This window comes from Littorina saxatilis, linkage group LG13 (assembly GCF_037325665.1).
Source record: "Littorina saxatilis isolate snail1 linkage group LG13, US_GU_Lsax_2.0, whole genome shotgun sequence".
In the NCBI taxonomy this organism is placed as follows: domain Eukaryota; kingdom Metazoa; phylum Mollusca; class Gastropoda; order Littorinimorpha; family Littorinidae; genus Littorina; species Littorina saxatilis.
Window position 1 is genome coordinate 3,078,781 of NC_090257.1, and position 23,301 is coordinate 3,102,081.

Sequence of the window (23,301 nt, forward strand, 5' to 3'; positions counted from 1 at the left end):
CACACATCTTCCCATCTTACACATCAATACACTCTGGCCCCATACACACATCTTCCCATCTTACACATCAATACACTCTTGCCCCATAGACACACATCTTCCCATCTTACACATCAATACACTCTTGCCCCATAGACACACATCTTCCCATCTTACACATCAATACACTCTGGCCCCATAGACACACATCTTCCCATCTTACACATCAATACACTCTGGCCCCATAGACACACATCTTCCCATCTTACACATCAATACACTCTGGCCCCATAGACACACATCTTCCCATCTTACACATCAATACACTCTGGCCCCATAGACACAAATCTTCCCATCTTACACATACACAACTTTTCTGTGGGTTGGAATCTCTCAGCTCGTCGACCAGCCCCTTGTACATGACGAGCAGCTCCTCGTTTCTGCCCAGCACATGCCACACACACACACACATACACATATAGACACAGACATACACACACACACATACACATATAGACACAGACACACACTCTAACCTTCAGCTGTGCGTTGGAATCCCTCAGCTCATCGACCAGCCCTTTGTACATGACGAGCAGCTCCTCATTTCTGTCCAGCACCATCTTGAAGAGCTGTGACTGGGAGTAGTTAATGGACTTAATCTGCGCGTCCAGACGCTCGGGGGACGGCCGAGCATGTGCGGAGGGACTCCCCATTGCTGTATGCTGGAGCTGAATTGGGCTGTCGTTTGCCATCTGGGAGGAGAAATGAACGTTCAGCGTTAGGCAAGCAAACACAGAAACAAAATTGGCTATCTCCAGAATGAGCATGGTGGAAGTGACATCACTCACTGAAAGATGAGTGAACATTTTGTGATTCATTCAGTGTGACGACGATCCCCACACTAAGCTTAATACAGAGACTGCCAGAAATTTAGGCATGCAGAAGAAAAAAAAAAAAAAGATAATTATGTACAAAGTAAACAAAAGAAAAGCAAACTTAACAATATAAATACTTATTTTGTGTTCAATGTGCTTGACATTATGTCCAATCTGTGACATTGATTCTGCATCTTTTGCTCTCTCCCGGCCAAGAAAAACAGAAACAGCAGAAATTCCTATTCAGCCTAGTTCATCGTGCAGGAAATGAAAGGGCAGATGAGCTGGCGAAAGAAGGAGCCGTGGAAGACCAACCTGAAAACAGTGTCAGCTTTAGTGAGCAGAAGACAATCATCAAGACATTGATAAGGCCAAGGACAAACAGAGATGACTACCACACATTGTCCAGAGAGCAGCAAGTCAACCTCATCAGGCTGCGTACTGGCCACAACAGGCTCAATGCTCACATGAACCAAAAGTTCAAGCTGGCGCTATCACCAACCTGTGCCTGCGGACAAGAAAACCAAACAGCGGAACACATCTTACAGCGATGTCCCTTACTAGATGAGGAACGAAAAGAAGTGTGGCCGTCACCAACTCCCTTGCAGACCAAACTATATGGCAGTCGACAGGAGTTGGAGAAAACGACAACATTTATCACCAGTGCTGGACTGATCGTGTAACCTCTGCGAACGCCAAGAAGAAGAAGAAGTTTCAGGTGTTAATCTTCATTACACAAGCTGAACGTCTGGATGCAGCTAATACACAAATGGCCAGACCAAAAAGTTAAAAGGTTTCTTTCCAATGACAAGGCCCCCAAAAATATTGTCGGTCGATTGGTTCCCTTTTTCATTTCATTTTTTGGCTTTTTATTGCCCGGAAATCGTGTGAGCTGTGGTGTCCCCTGCATATTGGGAAATCGTGTGAGCTGTGGTGTCCCCTGCATGTTGGGGAATCGTGTGAGCTGTGGTGTCCCCTGCATGTTGGGGAATCGTGTGAGCTGTGGTGTCCCCTGCATGTTGGGAAATCGTGTCAGCTGTGGTGTCCCCTGCATGTTGGGGAATCGTGTGAGCTGTGGTGTCCCCTGCATGTTGGGGAATCGTGTGAGCTGTGGTGTCCCCTGCATGTTGGGAAATCGTGTCAGCTGTGGTGTCCCCTGCATGTTGGGAAATCGTGTCAGCTGTGGTGTCCCCTGCATGTTGGGAAATCGTGTGAGCTGTGGTGTCCCCTGCATGTTGGGAAATCGTGTGAGCTGTGGTGTCCCCTGCATGTTGGGAAATCGTGTGAGCTGTGGTGTCCCCTGCATGTTGGGAAATCGTGTGAGCTGTGGTGTCCCCTGCATGTTGGGAAATCGTGTGAGCTGTGGTGTCCCCTGCATGTTGGGAAATCGTGTGAGCTGTGGTGTCCCCTGCATGTTGGGAAATCGTGTGAGCTGTGGTGTCCCCTGCATGTTGGGAAATCGTGTGAGCTGTGGTGTCCCCTGCATGTTGGAGAAGAGTAACTTTCCTGGCAAAGTCTGCATAATCGAGTATTGTCATTCATAATGAACATTTGTTTTTAAAGGGTCAAAAAAAGTTTCGTGTCAGGGAGAAAAATTAAGGATGATCTGTGAATAAGAAATATTGCATTTTTTTCTTGGCCTAAAGAGATCGGAGGGGTCCATTCTGTACATACCTCTGACAACAGAAGGCGCTGACGCGCTGAGTTGGGCTGGCTAGGGGTCCTGGGTGTGCTGTGAGGCTGGATGAGGTTGTCGTGGCGACCGTTCTGGTGCCTTGTCGGCGTGTGCAGCACTGACGTCTCGTCCAAGTCACCCCTGTTGCTGTTGTCGTTATCTGCACGGTTGACTGTGACAGTTAGCAATTACACTGACTGCATGGGTGGGATAAAAGAAAATTGGCTTTACTGAAAGGCCAATCCTTCGGCGGCAGAACCTTGACTTTCACTGCACTTCAAGCAACAACATCATGACCAAAATGTTTGCTATACAGAATTCAGTATTTATACCGGAGATCTCCCATCCATGTGACTGACAATGAACAAAGAAATTTACAGGGTAATACTTGCTCCTCTCTTGAACACATCTATATATATATATGAATGTAGGAGAGTTAGTTAGTGTCGTCTGTGCATGTGTGTGTGCGTGTCAATCCCTGATACTTTCAATCTTCCTATCTTATACAGGCATGGGAATTGAAAATTGTAAAAAAGGCTGAAAATTTATAACTGAAGACGCGAAGCGTCAAGTCGACGGCGCAAAGCGCCTAGCCTTACTAGGGGGGTCCTGGGGCATGCCCCCCCGGAAAAATTTTTTCTCCAAAGAACCCAGATGGTGCAATCTGGTGTCATCTGAGCTCCAAGTTTGCCATTAAATTCTGTTTTTAGAATCAGAGTTTTTAGTACAAAAATGTACCAATTTTTGCTTTTTTGAAGAAAAAAAAATATATACATGTATTATATGGTTTAAATTTGTTAAAAAATGTATCTGTTGAGACAAACAGGAAAATGTAACTTGTAACACAATCTGTGCAATCTGGTTTACTTTCAAACATAAAAGTTCAAGTAACTGAGGCGGGCGGTAGCAGTGCGTGAACAAAGTACGGAAAGTTTTTGCGGGCTTTTGCGCAAAGGCCAAAGTAACCGGTGCTTTTTTTGTGTGCCTCCCCCCTTTATTTTTTCGGCAGACACTTTTGCATTTTCGGCGGAACAAAAAAAAATTTGGCGGAAATACGCCGTTCGGCGTACAATTCCCATACCTGTTTATACCTAGTCCTTTGGCGATGTTAATATGTTTGACCAAACGTCTGTAACACTTATGTCCTCATCATTATGGGTTTTACCCACCATCACTCCAACAATGCCTCTAGATATCAAAATTCCTGCAGTTTCTCAACAGAAAAAGTGTGCCTTGCTTACCCCAGTCAAAGCAGTTGAGTTTGGACTCCACATCATCGATCTCTCTTGTAAGCAGAATGTTCAACTCCTGTAAGGGAAGAAAGAGTTTACAAAATTACGTTCAAGTCTCATAACAGACAATATTCAGTGTGAGTTTTCAAAATTACGTTCACGCTTCAAAACAGACAATATTCTGTGTGAGTTTTCAAAATTATGTTCAAGTCTCAAAACAGACAATATTCAGTGTACTCCTCTGCTGCTTTTCAGCGTACAGCAGTGCCAATCACATGAAGAGAAACAAAGTTATACTTGTTAAAAACAATTTTTGTTTAAATATCTGCCATAATGATTGTTTTCATGTTGTCAAACTCAGACTGATTTACATGCACTCACAGATGTAGACATGTATTCAAGCACATCCAATAACTATGCAGAGGCAAAAATTGTATCCCCCCACTCCCCAAAACAGAGCAAATCAGATACATTTGCATGCACCAACAGCAAAACAGACCTCACACTCACATAACTCCGAAGAATTTAGCAAGGATTAATTTTTGTCTGTAAATTCTACCAAAATAGCCATAAAACTTTCGGCAAATTTCCAAAGTTTAGGGCAATCCTCGACATTTTTATGTACAATGAAAAAACAACTTTGGTAGAATTACCAAAATGAAGGCAACTTTTTCTGCAATTTGAGAGAAGTTTTGTCGACTGCTGAATCTAACCACGTCCCCAACCACTAAAAAATAAACACACACACACAGAGCAAGAATAAATACTGACGTGGTTCTTGTTTCCCCCCAGGTGGTCCATGGTACGATAGAGGGCCTCCCTGGCCTGAGCGATGAGCGCTGTGTACCTCTGCTGCTTGACGTCCTCTGCCCCTGGGCCCTCCAGCTCCCGCTGAGCCATGCTCTTGTAGATCTGACGGCAGATAATACAATGTTCCTTTCCGTAAAAACACCTGCTCACTATCTCAGATCTGCCCAAGCTCTCATCAAAGCTTTTCTTAACACTTTCTACCCCACCTATGTTGACCAAGTTGTTTTTTTTAGCCGAGACAAGCTGTGCTGCAGCAGGTCACTCAGAATTGTAACTGTGTAGCTACTGTGTATCAAGACGCTGGAATGCAGGCGTTCGATCGACGTTACAGGAAGCGACTAAAGTGACTGTGTACGGATATATCTGTACAAAGTCAGATAGAGCCATATGAGTGGGTACGAATATATCCGTACCTGGGAGACAATAATAATAATAATAATAATAACTGGACATTTTTAAGTGCCTAACCTATAGCTCTAGGCCCTTTACAAAAGAACACATATATATATATACAGAATAGAACTGAATTAAATTAATAGAATTAAAAGTACAACCTACATAAAACAAATTAATCATACAGACACAAATCACCACATGTACTGTTCACACAATAATCTTCTTCTGCGTTCGACGGTTGTGACACACAATAATCATATATGCACAAAGAGTTAACCGAGTCCAAAGTTAACTTTGCAAAGACTCTGCGCAGTCTTTTTACCAAAAATTCAGTGCCCAAGCTGTGTGCAGCGAGGTTGCTAAAGTAGACTTTGCCCAATTAATATCAAGCTACAGGGATAAGGCCCCCCCCAAAAAAAGTCTGTTTACGGTATCCCGACCGACCCTATTTTTTCGCGCGACCTTAGACTTTTTTTTGGCATTGGAAAAAAAACACAAAAAAACTTTAAAATATGTTTTTTTGAGGGAAAAAAATAAAAAAATAAATCCCGACCTACCGACCCTATTTTGTTTGCCTATGTTACCGTAAACAGACTATTTATTTTTGTTGGCCTAACAGCATCCTTCAACAAAAAACACAGCCTGGCTGCTTCCTGTGCAGGGATTGAATTTCTTGAGTTCATTTTGCAAATTGACACTAGTGTCAGCTAAGAAATTAATTAACGAAAACATTCTCACTTTGCACAGAAAGCACTCAGACTGGGCATGTATGCAAATGGAAGCATAGTTTTAAAGCTGACATTACCTGGGATGGTGAGCAGAATTGTTTACAAGGGACCGTGTATTTCATCGACTTTTCTACATTAATCTGAGCTAGAAATACATGGATTTTTTAAAATTTCACAAACTTTCTCAAACCAAACTATTCATGTCACTAAATTGTTTTTGATATGATAATAGTCACATGTGTTGATATATTTGATATATGATGCATTTAAAATGCTAAAGTAACAGAATTTAAAACAACAAATCCTAGCGTCAGGTTTGTTTCTTGTTCTTACAACTGCTAGCACGTTTTAAAGTCCATTCACTACACTGGTCACAGGAGTGCTGACAACATTTTAGCAGTTTTACCTGGGCCCGGTAGAAAGAAGCGTAGGGTGTGGTGAGAGGTTCGAACCCTCTGACAGCCTCCTCGTAACGCCCTTCCCTCATAGCGATGACGGCCACGGCAAACTTGGTGTCCTGCGTCATGTCTCTCACCACCTCCGGCGTCAGGTCGGCGTCGTTGCCGTCGTCAAACAGCCGCACCTTGCCGTACTGGCCCCGCATGTTCCTGACGCAACAGAAATTAAATTTGATTTTGGCACACAAAAAAAAAGGCATAGTTTAATGATATAACTGTGCTTTCTGGACTAGAAAAAAAAGAAAAAAAGAAAAAAAAAGACCTCAATGTTTCTTATTCCCCGACCGATCCTAATTTTTCCTCCCGACCCCAGAAAATTGTTTCACCCTCCAAAAAGAAAAATGTATTAAAAATGAAATTTTTTTATCTTGCCGACTTCATAAAGAAAGTTACTCTTCTCGAACATTCAGGGGACACAGTTTGTACAATTTCAGGCCAATAAAAAGCAACATGCTCCTGGGCATACATGTACATGAAAAAAAAACTTCAATCAAAATACAAATTTAAAACAACAAAGAAAATTAAAAAAGTAATCAACCTACCAACCCTTAAGTTTTATGCCTTGTCATTGCTAACAAACATTTACCTTGTTTGCGCCTCATCGTGTTTCTCCAAGTGAATAAAAAATAAGGAAACAAAAATTAAATATGCCCAAGAATCTGTCAAGGTATCTTCTTGTCGTTCGCTGTTAGATCGTCAGTCCGGACTGCAGGGCGAAACGTGCTGTCGCTAAGGTATCTAAAAAGTGTACCGTTCTTAAACTTCTCTTCAATTTTACATTAACAATTTCATTCATCAGTTTCAATCAAATGACAAAGCACAGCTGTCTATTTTTCTCTCTCAGAAAATGGGCCATTCATAATCAAGCCTCAAATTGACCTTATCTGATACCCAGTTACAGAGATGCATAACTATTATTCTCTTACACCATGTAATGTCGCCAACAGCAGCCAGACTGAACTGAACTTTTTGCACATTTCATAATCAAGACGCTGTCAGCAATGTGATGTTCCAGGAATAATTACACAAGACACCACACTTCAGGTGCAAGTGTACTCAAAGTCCTGGAGGGGGCTAAAACCACAGAATAGAGACAGAGACACAGAAAGAGAAAGAGAGTACAATCATGAGTTAAATCAGGGATGGAGGGGGGGGGGGGTGGGGGGCAGGCATGCAGAAGTGTACTTAAGGAAATAGAGCGTTTCTGAGGCATGGATGTCCAGTCATGTGTATATTTCTGTCAAAACTCTCTACCTCAAAAATAATGCAATGAGTTTAAAAAAAATGCTACTGGCAACAGTAATACAGTGGAACCTGGGACAAACAGACACCCCGTACACCAGCACAAGACTGTCTTTACAAGGGAGCTGTCCTTTCACTGTTATTCTCTCCTTGTCACAAACAGACACCCCGTACACCAGCACAAGACTGTCTTTACAAGGGAGCTGTCCTTTCACTGTTATTCTCTCCTTGTCACAAACACCATGTAATGTCGCCAACAGCAGCCAGACTGAGATGAACTTGCAGCACATTTCATAATCAAGACGCTGTCAGCAATGTGATGTTCCAGGAATAATTACACAAGACACCACGCTTCAGGTGCAAGTGTACTCAAAGTCCTGGGGGGGGGGGGGGGGGGGGGGGGGGGTTAAGGCATGAAAGACACACGGAGGAAGAGCTAGGCTTTCTTGTCTCACATTCTTGCATAGTGAAAGAGAATACACACACACACACACACACATTTTGCACAAGCGCAATCAAGATTCAGAAGCATTTCTGAGGAGTGTATGTAGACAGAAATCTAAACGTCTGTCTACAGAATCACAGACTTGATGTTTCACTCACTTTTCGAAGCGAGTGAGCACAGTGTGGGCATGGTTCCAATACAACGCCGCACGAGCCTCCAGGCATGCCACCTGATTGGCTGAGCCACGGTTGCCGTGGTTACCTTCCGTCAGGCTCTTTACCTGTAACACACAAGACGGCCACAGAATGAATCACCACATGCATAGTTTATCTGTTTTACTTATGACTGCGTTTGAGAAGAAGGAACACAAATCTCCCAATACACTTTCAAGTTAGGTACCTCCAACTGTCAGCAGAAGAACATCGACTGATTTTTAGATTCTGAGCTTTTTGAACCCTGCAGAGTAAAATAATTCCACATACCGAATGGTTTTGCAAAACTTCGAACCTGAAAAGGTTGGGTTTTTTGCTTACAAATCTGTATTTCTGAGCACTGTTTCTGTAAATCATATTTGTTCTGAAAGGAATTCCCATATATGTCATATACCTGGATATTATTACTAGGCCTATGTGCATTCAAGAGCTCTACATTTTCCACAGTAAGAAAGGTAGTGTGAATCTTGCGTTTTGTCTTGTTCCTAAGAATACTTTGCTTTCGTTCCTGACACTATAAACTCATTTTGTCAACAAATTTAAATACGCCACTTTTTCTCATGCGCCATCAGCGATATCTTGACACACACAAACTGAACAATAACTATGACAGACGTGATAACATTACTTGACCTGCACAGGGAACATTCTTACCAAAACAAAGACTCAGCAGAAAATAGTTTGCACTTTGCTGCATAAGACTGTCGAACTGACTCATGCAGCTTATTTACAATTCAACTGAAGAAATAAAGATATCTTACTTCCCACAGACCTGGGAACCCCTGTTTTGCATTTGGAGTATTCTCAAACAAACTTTGTTTGTTTGTTTGTTTGCTTAACGCCCAGCCGACCACGAAGGGCCATATCAGGGCGGTGCTGCTTTGACATATAACGTGCGCCACACACAAGACAGAAGTCGCAGCACAGGCTTCATGTCTCACCCAGTCACATTATTCTGACACCGGACCAACCAGTCCTAGCACTAACCCCATAATGCCAGACGCCAGGCGGAGCAGCCACTAGATTGCCAATTTTAAAGTCTAAGGTATGACCCGGCCGGGGTTCGAACCCACGACCTCCCGATCACGGGGCGGACGCCTTACCACTAGGCCAACCGTGCCGGTCAACAACAAACGTGGTGTATTTCAGGAAAATGGGGGTACTACAGTGGAACCCCCCTTTTAAGACCTTCAAACATCTGAGAAAATCAGGTCTTAAAAAGGAGGTAGTCTTAAAATGGGGGTAATTTTACAGAGGTTATGAACAGAAAGTCTGTGAAAACAATGTCTTACAAGAAGGGCAAAGCCCATACGACTCACATGCTTGACCTTGACATGACCTTGACCTTCAGCTAAACCTAGCAATGACATCATACACTAAGAACTGCTTTACACATTTTTCCTCCAATACATGTGACCTTGACCCAAGGTCAAGGTCATCCAACACAAAGCTGTTAATTCAAGACATAGGAAGTACAATGGTGCTTATTGGCTCTTTCTACCATGAGATATGGTCACTTTTAGTGGTTCACTACCTTATTTTGGTCGCATTTCATAAGGGTCAAAGTGACCTTGACCTTGATCATATGTGACCAAATGTGTCTCATGATGAAAGCATAACATGTGCCCCACATAATTTTTAAGTTTGAAACAGTTATCTTCCATAGTTCAGGGTCAAGGTCACTTCAAAATATGTATACAATCCAACTTTGAAGAGCTCCTGTGACCTTGACCTTGAAGCAAGGTAAACCAAACTGGTATCAAAAGATGGGGCTTACTTTGCCCTATATATCATATATAGGTGAGGTATTAAATCTCAAAAACTTCAGAGAAAATGCGAAAAATGTGAAAAATGGTCGTTTTTAAGACAACAATTACGGCCCCTGTGACCTTGAACTTGAAGTGAGGTCAAGTTGCCGCACATGTTTTTTGAGATCTTGTAACCATACACCATCAGGCCACATCAGGTGTTGATAGACTTAATAGTGTCCAAGAAAATCCAACGTTAAAGTTTTCCGGACGGACGACTCGGGTGAGTACATAGACTCACTTTTGCTTCGCATGTGAGTCAAAAAGGAGGGAGTCTAAAAACGGGGGTAACTTTACACAGGTTATGAACAGAAAGTCTGAGAAAACCAGGTCTTAAAAGGGGGGTTCCACTGTAGCTCCACACAGCATTTAAACATCCATGATTCAAACATGCTTCACACGCATCCATCACATCATTAATTAAGTTTACCAATACATTTAAAATAAACGCTTCTTCCAATGTTTACTGAAAAAAACCTTTAATAATGTGTCAAAATACTGGATCGGCTTCGGGATGAGCTTGTGAAGAAAAGTATTCTAGGTTCTCGTCGTATTTTTTCCCCACTGACCGTACTGATCGCATTCTAGACAATCATGCGTACACAATACGGCAAAATCATATGGGTTCCCAGGTCTGTTCCCATGTAAACGATCACACCACATATCTGTCTACTCTTAAACAATTGAATAAGAGCATACCACGCTTGGACACATATCCACAATCGACAGGCTGTCTTAATCTGGCGCAGTTTTTTTTAAAATTTATTATTTGAATTTGTTGTTCTTGCAATCAGGCTGTACATTTTTATTAGTGTCTAAGTTACTCTAAGAGGAAGGACACTCTTTTTCCATGTAAGCGGTGTCACACCACCGATCTGTGGGGTCTGTTATGAGGAGTAAGCTCCCCTCCCCTTGGACACACACTCTCCTCCTCCTCCTCCTCCTTCTTCGTTCATGGGCTTAGACTCCCACGTTCACTCATGTTTTTAGCACGAGTGGATTTTTACGTGTATGACTGTTTTTACTCCGCCATTCAGGCAGCATACGCCGATTTCGGGGGAGGCATGCTGGGTATTTTCATGTTTCTATAACCCACCGAACTCTGACATGGATTACAGGATCTTTTCCGTGCGCACTTGGTCCTGTGCTTGCGTGTACACACGAAGGGGGTTAAGTCACTAAGCAGGTCTGCACATAAGTTGACCTGGGAGATCGAAAAAATCTCCTCTCTTAACCCACCAGGCGGCAACGACCGAGATTTGAACTCACAACCTCCAGATTAGGAGGCCGACGTCTTACCACCACGCCACTGCGCCCGTCTGGACACATACTCAAAATCAAAAGGCTGTCTATGTTTGCAATGAGGCTGTAGAGTTTTGGTGTGTTGCTTTAAGTGGGAGGATCTTATTCCATGTAAAAGCCCTGATGAATCTGTCGTGATTTTCAAAATGGTTTACACACAAAGGAAAGTATATGTATCTTTATGCATACAAATTAGTCCATTTGTATGGACGGCCATACACATTTGCATTCTAGATCTCATGAATGTTCCATTTTACAAGTCGGGGGAAAACATAACTCTTGATAAAGTAACAAATATTTGAGGTTCCAAATGAACTATCATCCTGTTCATTTCAGCCATTGACTCTACTGCTGGTCCTGAAAATAAAATCACTTGAGCATTTCAAACATTCTCCCCATAAAAAGTGATCTAGTACAATGTGACATAATCACTCTCAGAAATCACTCAAGCATTTAAAACATTCTCCTCACAAAAAGTTAACAGCCACAATGTAACTTAGAATGGTACATTTATCTAATGCTATATGGGCCAAAGTCAAAAGGTGCCTCTTGTCATGTGACATTTTTAAAAGGCTAATAAATTAAAGATTTTTTAAATATTTTAACTAAAGCTCTCAATAACATTGTACTAAAGTGTTTGCAGATGATATTGCCAAAGTTTCAGAACACAAAGTTGATAGTATTTTTTTTATGAATTTCTTATCCTAATTTCCCCCTATTTTTTGCCGTTTCTAAAGCCTCGTTTTTGGGTGTCATTAGAAATGCAAAATTAAACAGTGTAACCTTGTTTTTTCTTAAATAAAGAATAGATGGGCCGGTTCAGTAAAGTTCATTCTTTTATTTGAATTGGTCTTCAATATGAAAAAAACAATCAACATTGAGAATTTGAAGGTTAAAAAACTACAGTCTCCTGTGACATGTTCTGTCACACTAAATTCCTCTTTCTTTGCTTTTTTGCATAAAGAAAATGAAAAGAAAGAGCCATCGTTTTGGGGTCAACAAAATGTTATCAATGTAGGCTACATATTAAAAGTTCAAAAAATAGCATGGTACCAAAATTAAAATGAGTTTTGACATGTTGCAAAAAATCTGTCACAAACGTCACGAGAGACAGCACGCGATTTTCGGCACCTTACTTTCGATCTAGATTAACGGCAGCTGCTTTTACGACATCCGCAAAGTGGTCTGAGCGACATACGAGTTTCTGGCACATTCGAACGCATGGCGTCCTTGCGACCGGGTACGTTTTCTGAATCCGTCACACGCTTTTTTACACGTCACACGCTTTTTTACACGTCACAGGGAACAACGCGGGGTCCAAAAATAACGAGAGACATGAAAGAACATCCTTCTAAGAAAAACCGAGTGCTTATTCTTCTTTGTAATGTTATGTTAACGAAGTTTTACGGAACAGAAGCACACAACTAACTTTCGATTAAATTACATTCTTATCCCAACTCACATATAGCAATTTACTTCAGTTTAGTGCAAGGACGCTGAAATCGTCACCTTGGTAACAAGGGGAGGTAACCCTAAAAAAGAGCTACCTTGACCCTATAACAGGACAAAGTCACGCGTGACTTCCTGACCTTGCCGCCATCTTGGAATCATACTCTCTCCAGCGATCCGTGGATACGGACTTTCAGCCGTTGTTGTCTGATACTTCTTGTGTCAGACCCACACCTTGGTACTCGCGCACGTTCCTCTGCTCTCTACGTGTATTTGGGGTGAGCTATTTTGATGTTTTTCATCGTTAGTTGACTTAGGTTTTGCCAGCGCTTAGCTGTTGTTTACACTTTTTACCCACCATGTCGGTTAGCGGTAAAAGGAAAACTCTAAGCCAGTGGCGGAGCCTTCTCCTGTCAAAAAGCCTCCCCGTAAATCGAAAGCCTCTGTGAGTCATGCTGTGATTAACGTCTCAGACCTCTCGTCAAGATCTTCTTTTGATGTTACTATTGACATGCCTGATTTATCCATGCCAAAATTGCCTTCAGAATCAATTACAGTCGCTTCAGGTTCTAGCTCTGTAGTGATAAGCAAGATGTTTCTGCTATTTTGCTCTCTATGAGCTACTATTGACATGTCTGAATTACCCATGCCAAGATTGTCTTTAGAATCAATTACAGTCGCTTCAGGTTCTAGCTCTGTTAGTGATAAGCAAGATGTTTCTGCTATTTTGCGCTCACTGAGCGCTCAGATTTCATCACTCTCAGCAGATTCGTCAACCAAGGCAGAATTTCTGTCTTTTCTCCTGGTGTCGGCGATTCCCGTTCCCTGGGCAGGGTGTGTGTTCCTCCTTCGGCCACAGTCACGTCCGCTGACGTGCATGCGTCTTTTGATGGCAGTGACGGTCTTTCTCTTCTGCGTTCTCAGGCCTCTTCTGGGGGTCGGCCTGTTAACGATCAAGGTATTTATTCTTCGTTAGTAGCTGGGTTCTCCGGCCAAAGCGAAGATCGTATACTGGAGAAAGTAGCCACGCCGGTACGCCGCGCCGTGAGTGAAAGCGATCCCCGTGTTACGCCGTTACGGTTGCTTGAGCGGCTAGCATGAGGGGTGAGCCCAGATACGCGTCCGGTCTCTGACCGGACAGGGGAAGTGCGTCAGCTTTCACTCACTGCACTGAGGGCAGGAGGAAGGGCGGCACAATATTCCCCGCTTCCGCCCTCTGGGCGGCAAGCAGTCCCAGGAGACGCTTTGCGTGGGTATAGCATCCCACGACTGTCGTCTCTTCCGGGCGACGCTTCCTCTGACTATGGTAGTCACGGCGGAAGTGTCTTGCCTGATTTCACGGAAGTGAGGGACATTGATTTGGATCTGGGTGCTTCCGTCCATGATGACGAAGACTCAAGCTTCCGCATACCGACTAAGCTTCCGCTAGCTCTGGCTATAGCAGCGGAAGTGGCTTCACGGTATTTTGAGGAGGGAGTGTCGACACCTAGGGGTTTGGTCGTACAACCTCCGTCTGCTAGCTAGCTAGGGACACACGGCTTGGGTATCGCATCCCTCGTGTGTCATCCCTTCAGGGTGACGCTTCGCCTGACTATTGTAGTCAGGGCGGAAGTTCGTTGCCTGGTTGCACGGATGTGTGGGATTATGAGTCGGATTTTGGTGCTTCCGTTCAGGATGACGAAGATGCCAACTTCCGCGTACCGGTTGAACTTCCGCTAGCTCTGGCTTTGGCGGCGGAAGTTGCTTCACGGTATTTCGAGGAGGGTGCGGCAACACCTGTAGGTTTGTTTGCCCAACCTCCTTCCGCTTTGGGGGATTTCTGTTCTGCGAAGGACGAGAAACAGCAGTTCCGTTTTCGGGAATCCCCGTTGGTAGCGGTTGAGCTGTCTAAGCTACTGACTACTGGTCAGCATGGCGGTTCCGTTTTCGGGAATCCCCGTTGGTAGCGGTTGAGCTGTCTAAGCTACTGACTACTGGTCAGCATGGCGGTGCGTTTCACGCTGTACCGCGGTTAACAGCTCACGGTCTGGCTCCTGATTCAGCGCAGCCTTACCGTGCTTCTTTGTGTTTAGCCTCAGCTTTGCCTGCTGGTTCGGGTAAGAAGTTTACACTGCCGCATAACTCAGTCAATTTGATTGACTCGTTTGCCTTGCCTCGTTCCACTTTTCCGGTCACACCGGAACTTGCAGCCCTTCGGCAAGATGATACAGCAGAGACAGAGTAGTCCCGTTTTCGGAGAATTCTCTTTTGTCTTTGGAGTAGACTGGCTTACGCTTGCTTGAGTTATCGTCTCTCTCTGAGACTTCGCATAGATCTCTGTCGAGATCGATCGCGTCGTCATTAGACCCATTCAGGTTTCGTGACGATGCGGTAGAGAAAGATGTCACTATTCTGTTAGGGAAGACGGCTACAGTAGAACAGTACGTTATACTGAGTCCTCTTTCTTGTCTCTGAGGGAATAAGCACATGATCTTTTCAAGTTATCCTCTTTCGGAAACTTTGCAAAGATTTTTTATCGCGCTCTATCTTCTCTGCTCTTGTCAACTTCGAGTTTCGTCGTGACGCACGGGAGAAGGATGTCATGTCGCTTCTAGCCGCTTTGGCTAAAGTCTTTTGAACAGCGGAGCCTCCCAGCGCTTTTCTTGGCACATTGCTTGGCTCAGGTTACAAGCAAGAGGCGGATCTTCTCCGCTCTTTGCTTTTTGTGGTTCATCTCCTGGGAGAAGCTGTGAACTGCGTCAGCTTGCCACATTTTGCCTCAAATTAGGCAAGATAACGAAGCTAAGCAAACACACATTGGGTTAGACCCTCTGCCTTAGGCAGCTTTGCGGTATGTACGCCCGTCTTTGGTGCGGCATACCTCTTATTTTTCACCTTCTCGGGTGAAGCTGCTAAGGCCGCTAATTTTTTTGCCTCAGTGGCGAAAAACAAGGCAAGCTGTTAAAACAATCTCAGCTTTTACGGTTTACGGAATCGCGCTTTCTCATTAGAGTCATAAGCTTTGGTTTCCGACAAGTCGCCAGAACATGTCCAAATTACGGGCTCACATTCTGACTCAAAATCTTTAGGCTCACTGAGCCACTGTTCGTAACCTCTCAGTCGGAACTTTTCCGGCTAAGCCTACCTCTTGAGGCAGTGGCTTCTGTCAGCGACTTTCGCTGCGCAGCACAAAGGACTCGCAGAAATTCCTTAGTTTCAGCTTTTCCTTCTAAGAGGTTACGGAAAGAACTAAAACACCATCATGTGGCTAAACTTAGGTTTGGCACAAAAGTCTTTAGCATTGGGGTTGTTTTTCTCCCACACGCAAAAGACAGTGAGTTTTTTATGTTTTGCCAGCAATAAATAGAATCACATTCCTTGAGGTCAGTGTTTCTACTTTGGCATTACGCCTCGCAGGGTTTTCTCCCGCGAGTTAACAGGCTACACTCTCGTTGTAGCCTTCACTGCGACGGCCCCTGGATTTTTCTTAATTTTGCAATGTGCTAGGAGTTTTCTCCTACATCGCAGAATAGTACGCATTTGTTCGCCCTGTTGGATTCTCTAGCCTTCTCGGCTAGGCCATCGAAGTGACGTCACAGGTGTCACAGTATGGTATACAGGCGTCCGGTTTTACCGCGCCTACCCCTCTGTTTATCTGAAGGTTGAATCTTGGTTTTCCATTCCAGGGATTCAGCTTTGGGTACTTTCTCAGGTCTTTCTGCACGCTTCTAAGCGTCAATTTAGGCTGAGCCAATTTCGCTCAAAGGGCAGAGGGAGGGTACAACTTACCTTCCCCTCAGCGATTTTTCCCAACTTTAGGTTTCTAGCACTTGATTTTCTAGTTAAGGAAACCTTGGTTTTATACGGAAGCCTTATTCTATCCCTAGGCCAGTTCTCTTACTTTGAGATTATTTTCTCAAGGTTTTTGAACTCTCTGACTTCATGTAATGCCTCTAGCGTTACGGCCATCGGGAAACTGAAAATTTAAAGACGCTCACGCACCCCTCTCTCGGGATGGGTAGCGATAGGAGCTTAGTCTGAGAGCGGATCGGATTCATTTCAGGTTAACAGAAGTTCGCCCTCTTTATTTCAAGCCACTGTGTAGGGAGATGTGTACTTTGCTCTCACTGATACCACTCCCTTAGCCATTGAGGACAATGGTTGTCTTCTCTGGTGCTTGATTTCCTATCAGAGATTCATCATTTTATTTGAAAGGATCAGTGACTTTCTGTCACACTCTCGCAAACGGGTCCTTCCTCCTCACTCATTAGCCTGTTGAGATAAGGCAGTAAGGTGAAGAAAAGGGGGGGGGGGGGGGGGGGAGTGTTTTTGGTATCTTGGACTATTCTCTTTTGAGCTCTGTCCAGACGGTTTGTTAGAACATGGGCCTATTTCTAGGCCTTACGTGAATTAGGATATGCTTCTCCCTAATCTTGTCAGTGTGACTTCTTTAGCTCGCATTATAAGACGACAGGTCTCTTTTCTCAGAGAGACCATATACTGGATAGTGATCAATACAAAAGACCACAGCAAGACAAGTCTGAGTCTTTTGGTTTCGGAGTTTCGATGCTCCACAGGTTTTGAACCGCTGCATTCTGCTAGCCTTCATAAACATTACGTGAAACGTTCTTCCTTTTCTCCTAGCTGCAGCGCGCAGATGTAGTGAGATTCACACACTCTTTGGCTTACAGTGTTATGTAGGTTTCAATAGAGGCTCTCTACCTCACTCTGTTTCCGGCCAGACTTCTTAGTCAGGCATCAACAACTAGGACAACCATCTCTGATGGTTTTTATTGTTTTCCTCTTTATAAGATTCTCGCCATAGGCGATCCATTGTTACGAATCTGACCAGTTATCTCGCTATGCTCCTTCCTGTCCTTTACAAGAGGTTAAAGGTTCATAAGCAAAACTACTCTTATCGTTTTTGATTACAAGGGTAGACAGGGTCTTGTCTACGTTGGTGTTCAAATCAGTAGGATATTCCGAGGTCCTTGACTTCGTCTACTGGATATCGTAGGAGCTCTCTATCAACCTTTACCTGCGTGGCTTTTCCAGCACGCGGCGTTACGGTTCTAATGCGCTTCCAGCAATGGTTGCAGCAGGGCATATTTTTTGCCTAGCTCATAGATTGAGCATCCCACCGCCTTTATTAGCAATCTGCTATATGTGAGTTGGGATAAGAATGTAATTTAATTGAAAATTTTAATAATAAATTTTTAATTTGATTATATACTTACCCAACTCACATAGTGGAGACCCTCCCACCTGCCCCGCTTTTGAGGGTTTTATGGGGTCCTAAAAAAAGGAGGCGGTTTTTCTGTTCGCTATCGATCGTATGATTCCAAGATGGCGGCAAGGTCAGGAAGTCACGCGTGACTTTGTCCTGTTATAGGGTCAAGGTAGCTCTTTTTTTAGGGTTACCTCCCCTTGTTACCAAGGTGACGATTTCAGCGTCCTAGCACTAAACTGAAGTAAATTGCTATATGTGAGTTGGGTAAGTATATAATCAAATTAAAATTTATTATTAAAATTTTCAATTTTACAGGATTAATGTTAATAAAAATGTTTCTCGTAACATGTGACGGAAAACTAATCTCTTCCGTCACACTGACTTGTCACAAGAAACTGGAAAAGTGTTGTTTTTCATGCAAAAATGTACTTCAGGATTTTCTTGTCTCTTTACACAAGTTAAATAAATGTTAGAAAACAAATGCTACATGGTTTGTCTGAGAAGTCTTTGTTGTTTTTTCTAGGAAGATTTGCAGAAAAACCAAAAATCTGTTTCTAGTGACGTGACATTTTCATGATGGCCATGCTTAAAAGATATTATATTTGAACATTTCTTTTGACCATAAAAGCGCTTTGAACTTCGGATAAGGCGCTATATAAATAAAGAGAATAATAAATAAAGAGAATAATAATTCAAAAGAGTGTGTTGGATTTTGTACAAAAAGATATACTTCCATCTTGAAATTGGCATTTAAGGTAACAAAAAACAGCACTGAAGATGTTGTATGTCACGAGAAACAGATTTCAGAGCAGGACACAAAACACAAATTTATTCAGTTGGTTGAAAAACTGCAGGGTTAGTTTTAAAAAACATTAAAATACATTAATTTATAGTGTCAAAAATGCAAAAAAGAAAGTATAAAACATAAATTGAAAATATAGTGTTCCATTTGGCACCTTTTGACTTTGGCCCATATATAAAACAAGCAAACTAAAGACTCAAGCATTTTTGCAGATATAATATACAAAAATCAGAACTTATTCAGTGTGAACTACACTTGATCACATTTGATTTGGCACTGGTGCAAACAGCTATGGAAAAATGCAAAAATAAAACCACATGTTCACACAGCAACTTTACTGTCAACAAAATCTTTATGGAAGAAGATTGCTTGAAAAACTGAAATACAATCAGCTTAAAGGAACTGTACAGATAAACAAAACACACAACAACAACAAAATTAACACAGTCTTCCTTCTCACAATAAACACAAAATAAATCAAATTTGCTGCTTACCTGAATGAAACTGTTCATTTTTATCTTTTCTTCATCTTACCAACCATAATTCAACACATCCACTTAATAACTAATTCAGACCTGTCTTAAATCAATGAATTTCTTTTCACATTTCAAAACATGCTGAGGGCAATGGTCTCTTTTTAAGGTCACTCCAGTATTGGTCACTCCAGTATTGGCGTTAACCGGTAATTACCGGTATTTTACTGGTTGAAACAAGAAAATACTGTACCGGTAAAATATAGGCTGCCGGTATGACCTACCGGTTGATTTTTAGAACAACCGTTTTTTTCGCAGGTAAAAAATAAAACCAGTACTCTGAGTTGGACTTTTACTTGTTCCAATGACCAGCCTACCGGTTTTTTTCTGGACAGTTTGCATCATAAAAGTTAGGGTACCGGTTTGAACAAAATACTAGCCATCATTGTCACTCACTGAAAAATATTCTGATAATTACAAAGTCTGTGCATACGCGTATGACAAAACAAACAAAATTCAACATGAAACCCTGTACCTTTGAAAAATGCTTTCTGCAAACCAGTCATTCAGTCAATCTTTGTGAAAAAAGTGCTTATCTACCCCTCACTCTCTTTTAACCCCTTCACTGCCCAGCACGTACTAGGTACGTGGTCATGTTTGGTTTGTCATACGCCCATACACGTACTAGGTACGTGTACGTGGCATTTACATCAGCACTTTTCAGGACATTTGTGAAAACTAAATGGGAGGTAGCCACTGTCCAACTTCTTGTAGGGGTTTAACACAGTTCTTTCCCATTGACCGTTCAGATAAGTTTGTACCACGTGGTAAAAACATTTTTAGAAGTTTGTTCCGATCTCTAAGATTCAGAACGGCGGCCGAAAGTCGGCGACTCGGGTGAGTACATAGACTCACTTTTGCTTCGCATGTGAGTCAAAAATGCTGTTATACTGTGGCAGTGAAGGGGTTAAGAAAGTTTTTATCTTCCGAAAGCTACAACGCTACCGCCTTATGCTAAAAAATAAGTATGAGACGTAGAAATATTGTGTACTTGAAAATTTTCATCTAAATTTTAATTTGATTATATACTTACCCAACTCACATACAGCAATTTACTCCAGTTTAGTGCTAGGACGCTGAATAGCATCGCCTTGGTAACAAGGGGAGGTCACCCTAAAAAAGAGCTACCTTGACCCCTTAACATGACAAAGTCACGCGTGACTTCCTGACCTTGCCGCCATCTTTGAATCATTCAATCGAAAGCGAACATAGAAAAATTTCCCTCTTTTTTAGGAAAAAAACCCCATAAAAACCCCAAAAGCGGGGCAGGAGGGCGGGTATCAACTATGTGAGTTGGGTAAGTATATAATCAAATTAAAATTTAGATGAACATTTTCAATTAAATTACATTCTTATCCCAACTCACATACAGCAGAATGCTAATGAAGGAAGTGGGAAAACAAAATTCCACTTGTCCAGCAGCGACAAAGGCTGGTAGGGAGCTACTGCCACCATGACGAGTGCTGGCCACATCTCGCAGGTAAAAGTTGATGAAAACGCCCTGCGATTTCCAGTAGGCAGCGTCTAAGACCTCTGCCAGCACGCCTGAGCGGAGGACTGCCAGAGAAGTAGCCCAGGCTCTGGCTTCATGAGTTCTTGACAACTTCATAGGAAGGACAGAATGCCCAATCCCAACTTGTCTGTGCCACCACGCATACGCTTGTTTAATAAGCGTAGAGACCCATCTTACCAAAGTGACCCGCGACAAGTCCTTGCTCCTTTCAGTGTCAACTGAGATGAAGAGCAGTTTTTGGTCCCTAGACCTAATGGGCGTGGTACGGGATAAGTAGCTGGTAAGAGTACAAACAGGACAATTGACCATAACAGGGTCACCAGACGCAAGAATCCTACTTAAAGGAGGAATGCGAATAACAGAGGAGGACAGACCTTGTTTTGGTTTTGGCAAGGAACTCCGGCCGAAATCTTAAAACAAAAGAGCCATAGCTCTCAAAATAAATATCCTTAGCCAGGCCTGAAAGAGCGTGCACCTCACCGCCTCCACGGGCAGAGGCTAACAAAACGAGGAACAAGGCTTTACGAGTCAAGTTAGCTAAGCTCGCTGAAGCTAAAGGTTCGAAATCCGAAGAGGCTAGAAACTTGAGTACCAAAAAAATAAGTCCCACGCGGGAAGAGGGGACTTAGCCTTCGTAAAACCAATCGCTGCCCCCTTAAGAACACTAGCAATTACACCGCCCAGGTTAATGCTATGCCCTAATTGCTTCAGAGTAGAAGAAATGGCTGAGCGCCTGACTCTCAAAAAAAGAAGGAGCCAAGCCCTGAGCAGCCAAACACGAGAGATGATTTGCTACATGCATAGAGCGAGGTGAAGTAGCAGTAACTCCATTCTCCGAGCACCACTTTGTCCAAGCTGACCAGTGTGACGCATAAACAGTGCTGGTCGATTCCCTGTGGGCCTTTTGGACAAAGCCTAAAGTAGCGTCTGAGGAGCCAGAACGGCGCAGCGACCTAGAAAGAATGGAGGGCCGTCTGCGAGGCGAAGGAGGACGGGGAACCAATGTTGGCTGGGCCACCAAGGGGCCACCAACACCAAGCAAGGCTGTCCCCGCTCCGCCTTCCTGAGAACCTTTCCCAAGAGATGAAAAGGGGGGAAAGCATAGGCTCAGACGCGACCAGTTTACTTCGAGGGCGTCTGTTTCCCTCCCCTCTGGGTCTGGAAAGGGGGAGATAAAGACCTGAAGCCTGCAGGAGAATCTTGTCACAAACAGATCGACTGTAGGCTTGCCGAAATGCCACCCAGACGTTGTAGGACCTGATGAGTCAGAGACTACTCCGTGTGCATCGTACACTACGGGCGACTGAAGTAGTCCGCAAGAACGTTGAGTATGCCTGGGACGTACTTCGCTGACAACAGAATAAGGTGCTGGCTGCCCCAGGCAAGAATCTGACCTGACCTGACAGAAGAGCGAGAGACAAAGTGCCTCCCTGTTTGTTGAAAAAGGCCGACATGGTCGTGTTGTCTGTGCGAACCCCAATTTATTCGTTCCTGACCATAGACAGAAACGATTGGAGTCCCAGGAAAACAGCCTCTAACTCTAGGGCATCAATGTGCCCCCCACTCTGCGTCTCGTTCCACAGACCTGACGCAGTGTGAACAGAAAGATAGGCACCCCAGCCCTCCATAGACGCGTCTGTGAACAGAAACTCGTCCGGGGGGGGGGGGGGGGGGCAAACGAAATTGGCACTCCCTGTAAAATCCCAGGGAGCAGCCACTGCCTCGTTGTGTGCCGACACCAGCTTTCAAGAGAGACTACTGTCTCCCAGCCCTGAAGAGAAGGCTTCCACAGCGAACTCAGGGAAGCCTGAAATGGCCGCTTGTGGACTCTGCCTAAATCGATTCCATTTGGCCAAAAAGAGAGGTCAGAACACGAACAGCCGCTCTCTTTATCAAGGACAGAGTACGAAACAGACTTTGCAACCTGTCCACCCTTCTCTGTGAAGGGCGTACCCGCCAAACGACGGTGTATGTCTTTGCGTGTGGAAGAAAAACAACCCCAATGCTAAAAACGTCTGTGCCAAACCTAGGCTTAGCCACATGATGGTGATTAGTTCTTTCCGTAACCTCTTAGAAAGAAAAGCTGAAACTAAGGAAATCCTGCGAGTCCTTTGTGCTGCGCAGCGAAAGTCGCTGACAGAAGCCACTGCCTCAAGAGGTAGGCTTAGCCGGAAAAGTTCCGACTGAGAGGTTACGAGCAATGGCTCAGTGAGCCTAAAAATTTAGTCAGAATGTGAGCCCATAATTTGGACATGTTCTGGCGACTTGTCAGAAACCAAAGCTTATGACCCTGATGAGAAAGCGCAATTCTGTAAGCCGTAAAAGCTGAGAAAGTTTTAACAGCTTGCCTTGTTTTTCACCACAGAGGCAAAAAACAAAAATTGAGGCCTTAGCAACTTCACCCTAGAAGGTGAAAAATAAGAGGTATGCCGCACCAAAGATGGGCGTACATACCGCGAAGCTGCCTAAGGCAGAGGGTTTAACCCAATGTGTGTTTGCTTAGCTCCGCATCTTGCCTAAATAAAGGCCAAATGTGGCCAGCCGACGCAGATCACAGCTTCTCCCAGAAGATGGACCACAAAAAGCAAAGAGCGGAGTAGATCCGCCTCTTGTTTGCAACCTGAGCCAAGCAA

General features: G+C 43.6%; 1 protein-coding gene across 2 annotated transcripts in view; it reads right to left on the bottom strand.

Annotated features, from left to right (window-relative positions):
- Positions 1-23,301, bottom strand: part of LOC138946267 (E3 SUMO-protein ligase RanBP2-like) — a 112,954-nt gene that overhangs the window by 67,973 nt on the left and 21,680 nt on the right. For both annotated transcript variants that reach the window (XM_070317805.1, XM_070317804.1), the window contains exons 18-23: positions 7,999-8,120; positions 6,102-6,303; positions 4,533-4,673; positions 3,771-3,837; positions 2,529-2,701; positions 516-731 (exon numbers count right to left, since the gene is read on the bottom strand). In XM_070317805.1, the coding sequence (XP_070173906.1) occupies positions 516-731; positions 2,529-2,701; positions 3,771-3,837; positions 4,533-4,673; positions 6,102-6,303; positions 7,999-8,120 (921 nt within the window). The remainder of the gene's footprint in view (positions 1-515; positions 732-2,528; positions 2,702-3,770; positions 3,838-4,532; positions 4,674-6,101; positions 6,304-7,998; positions 8,121-23,301) is intronic.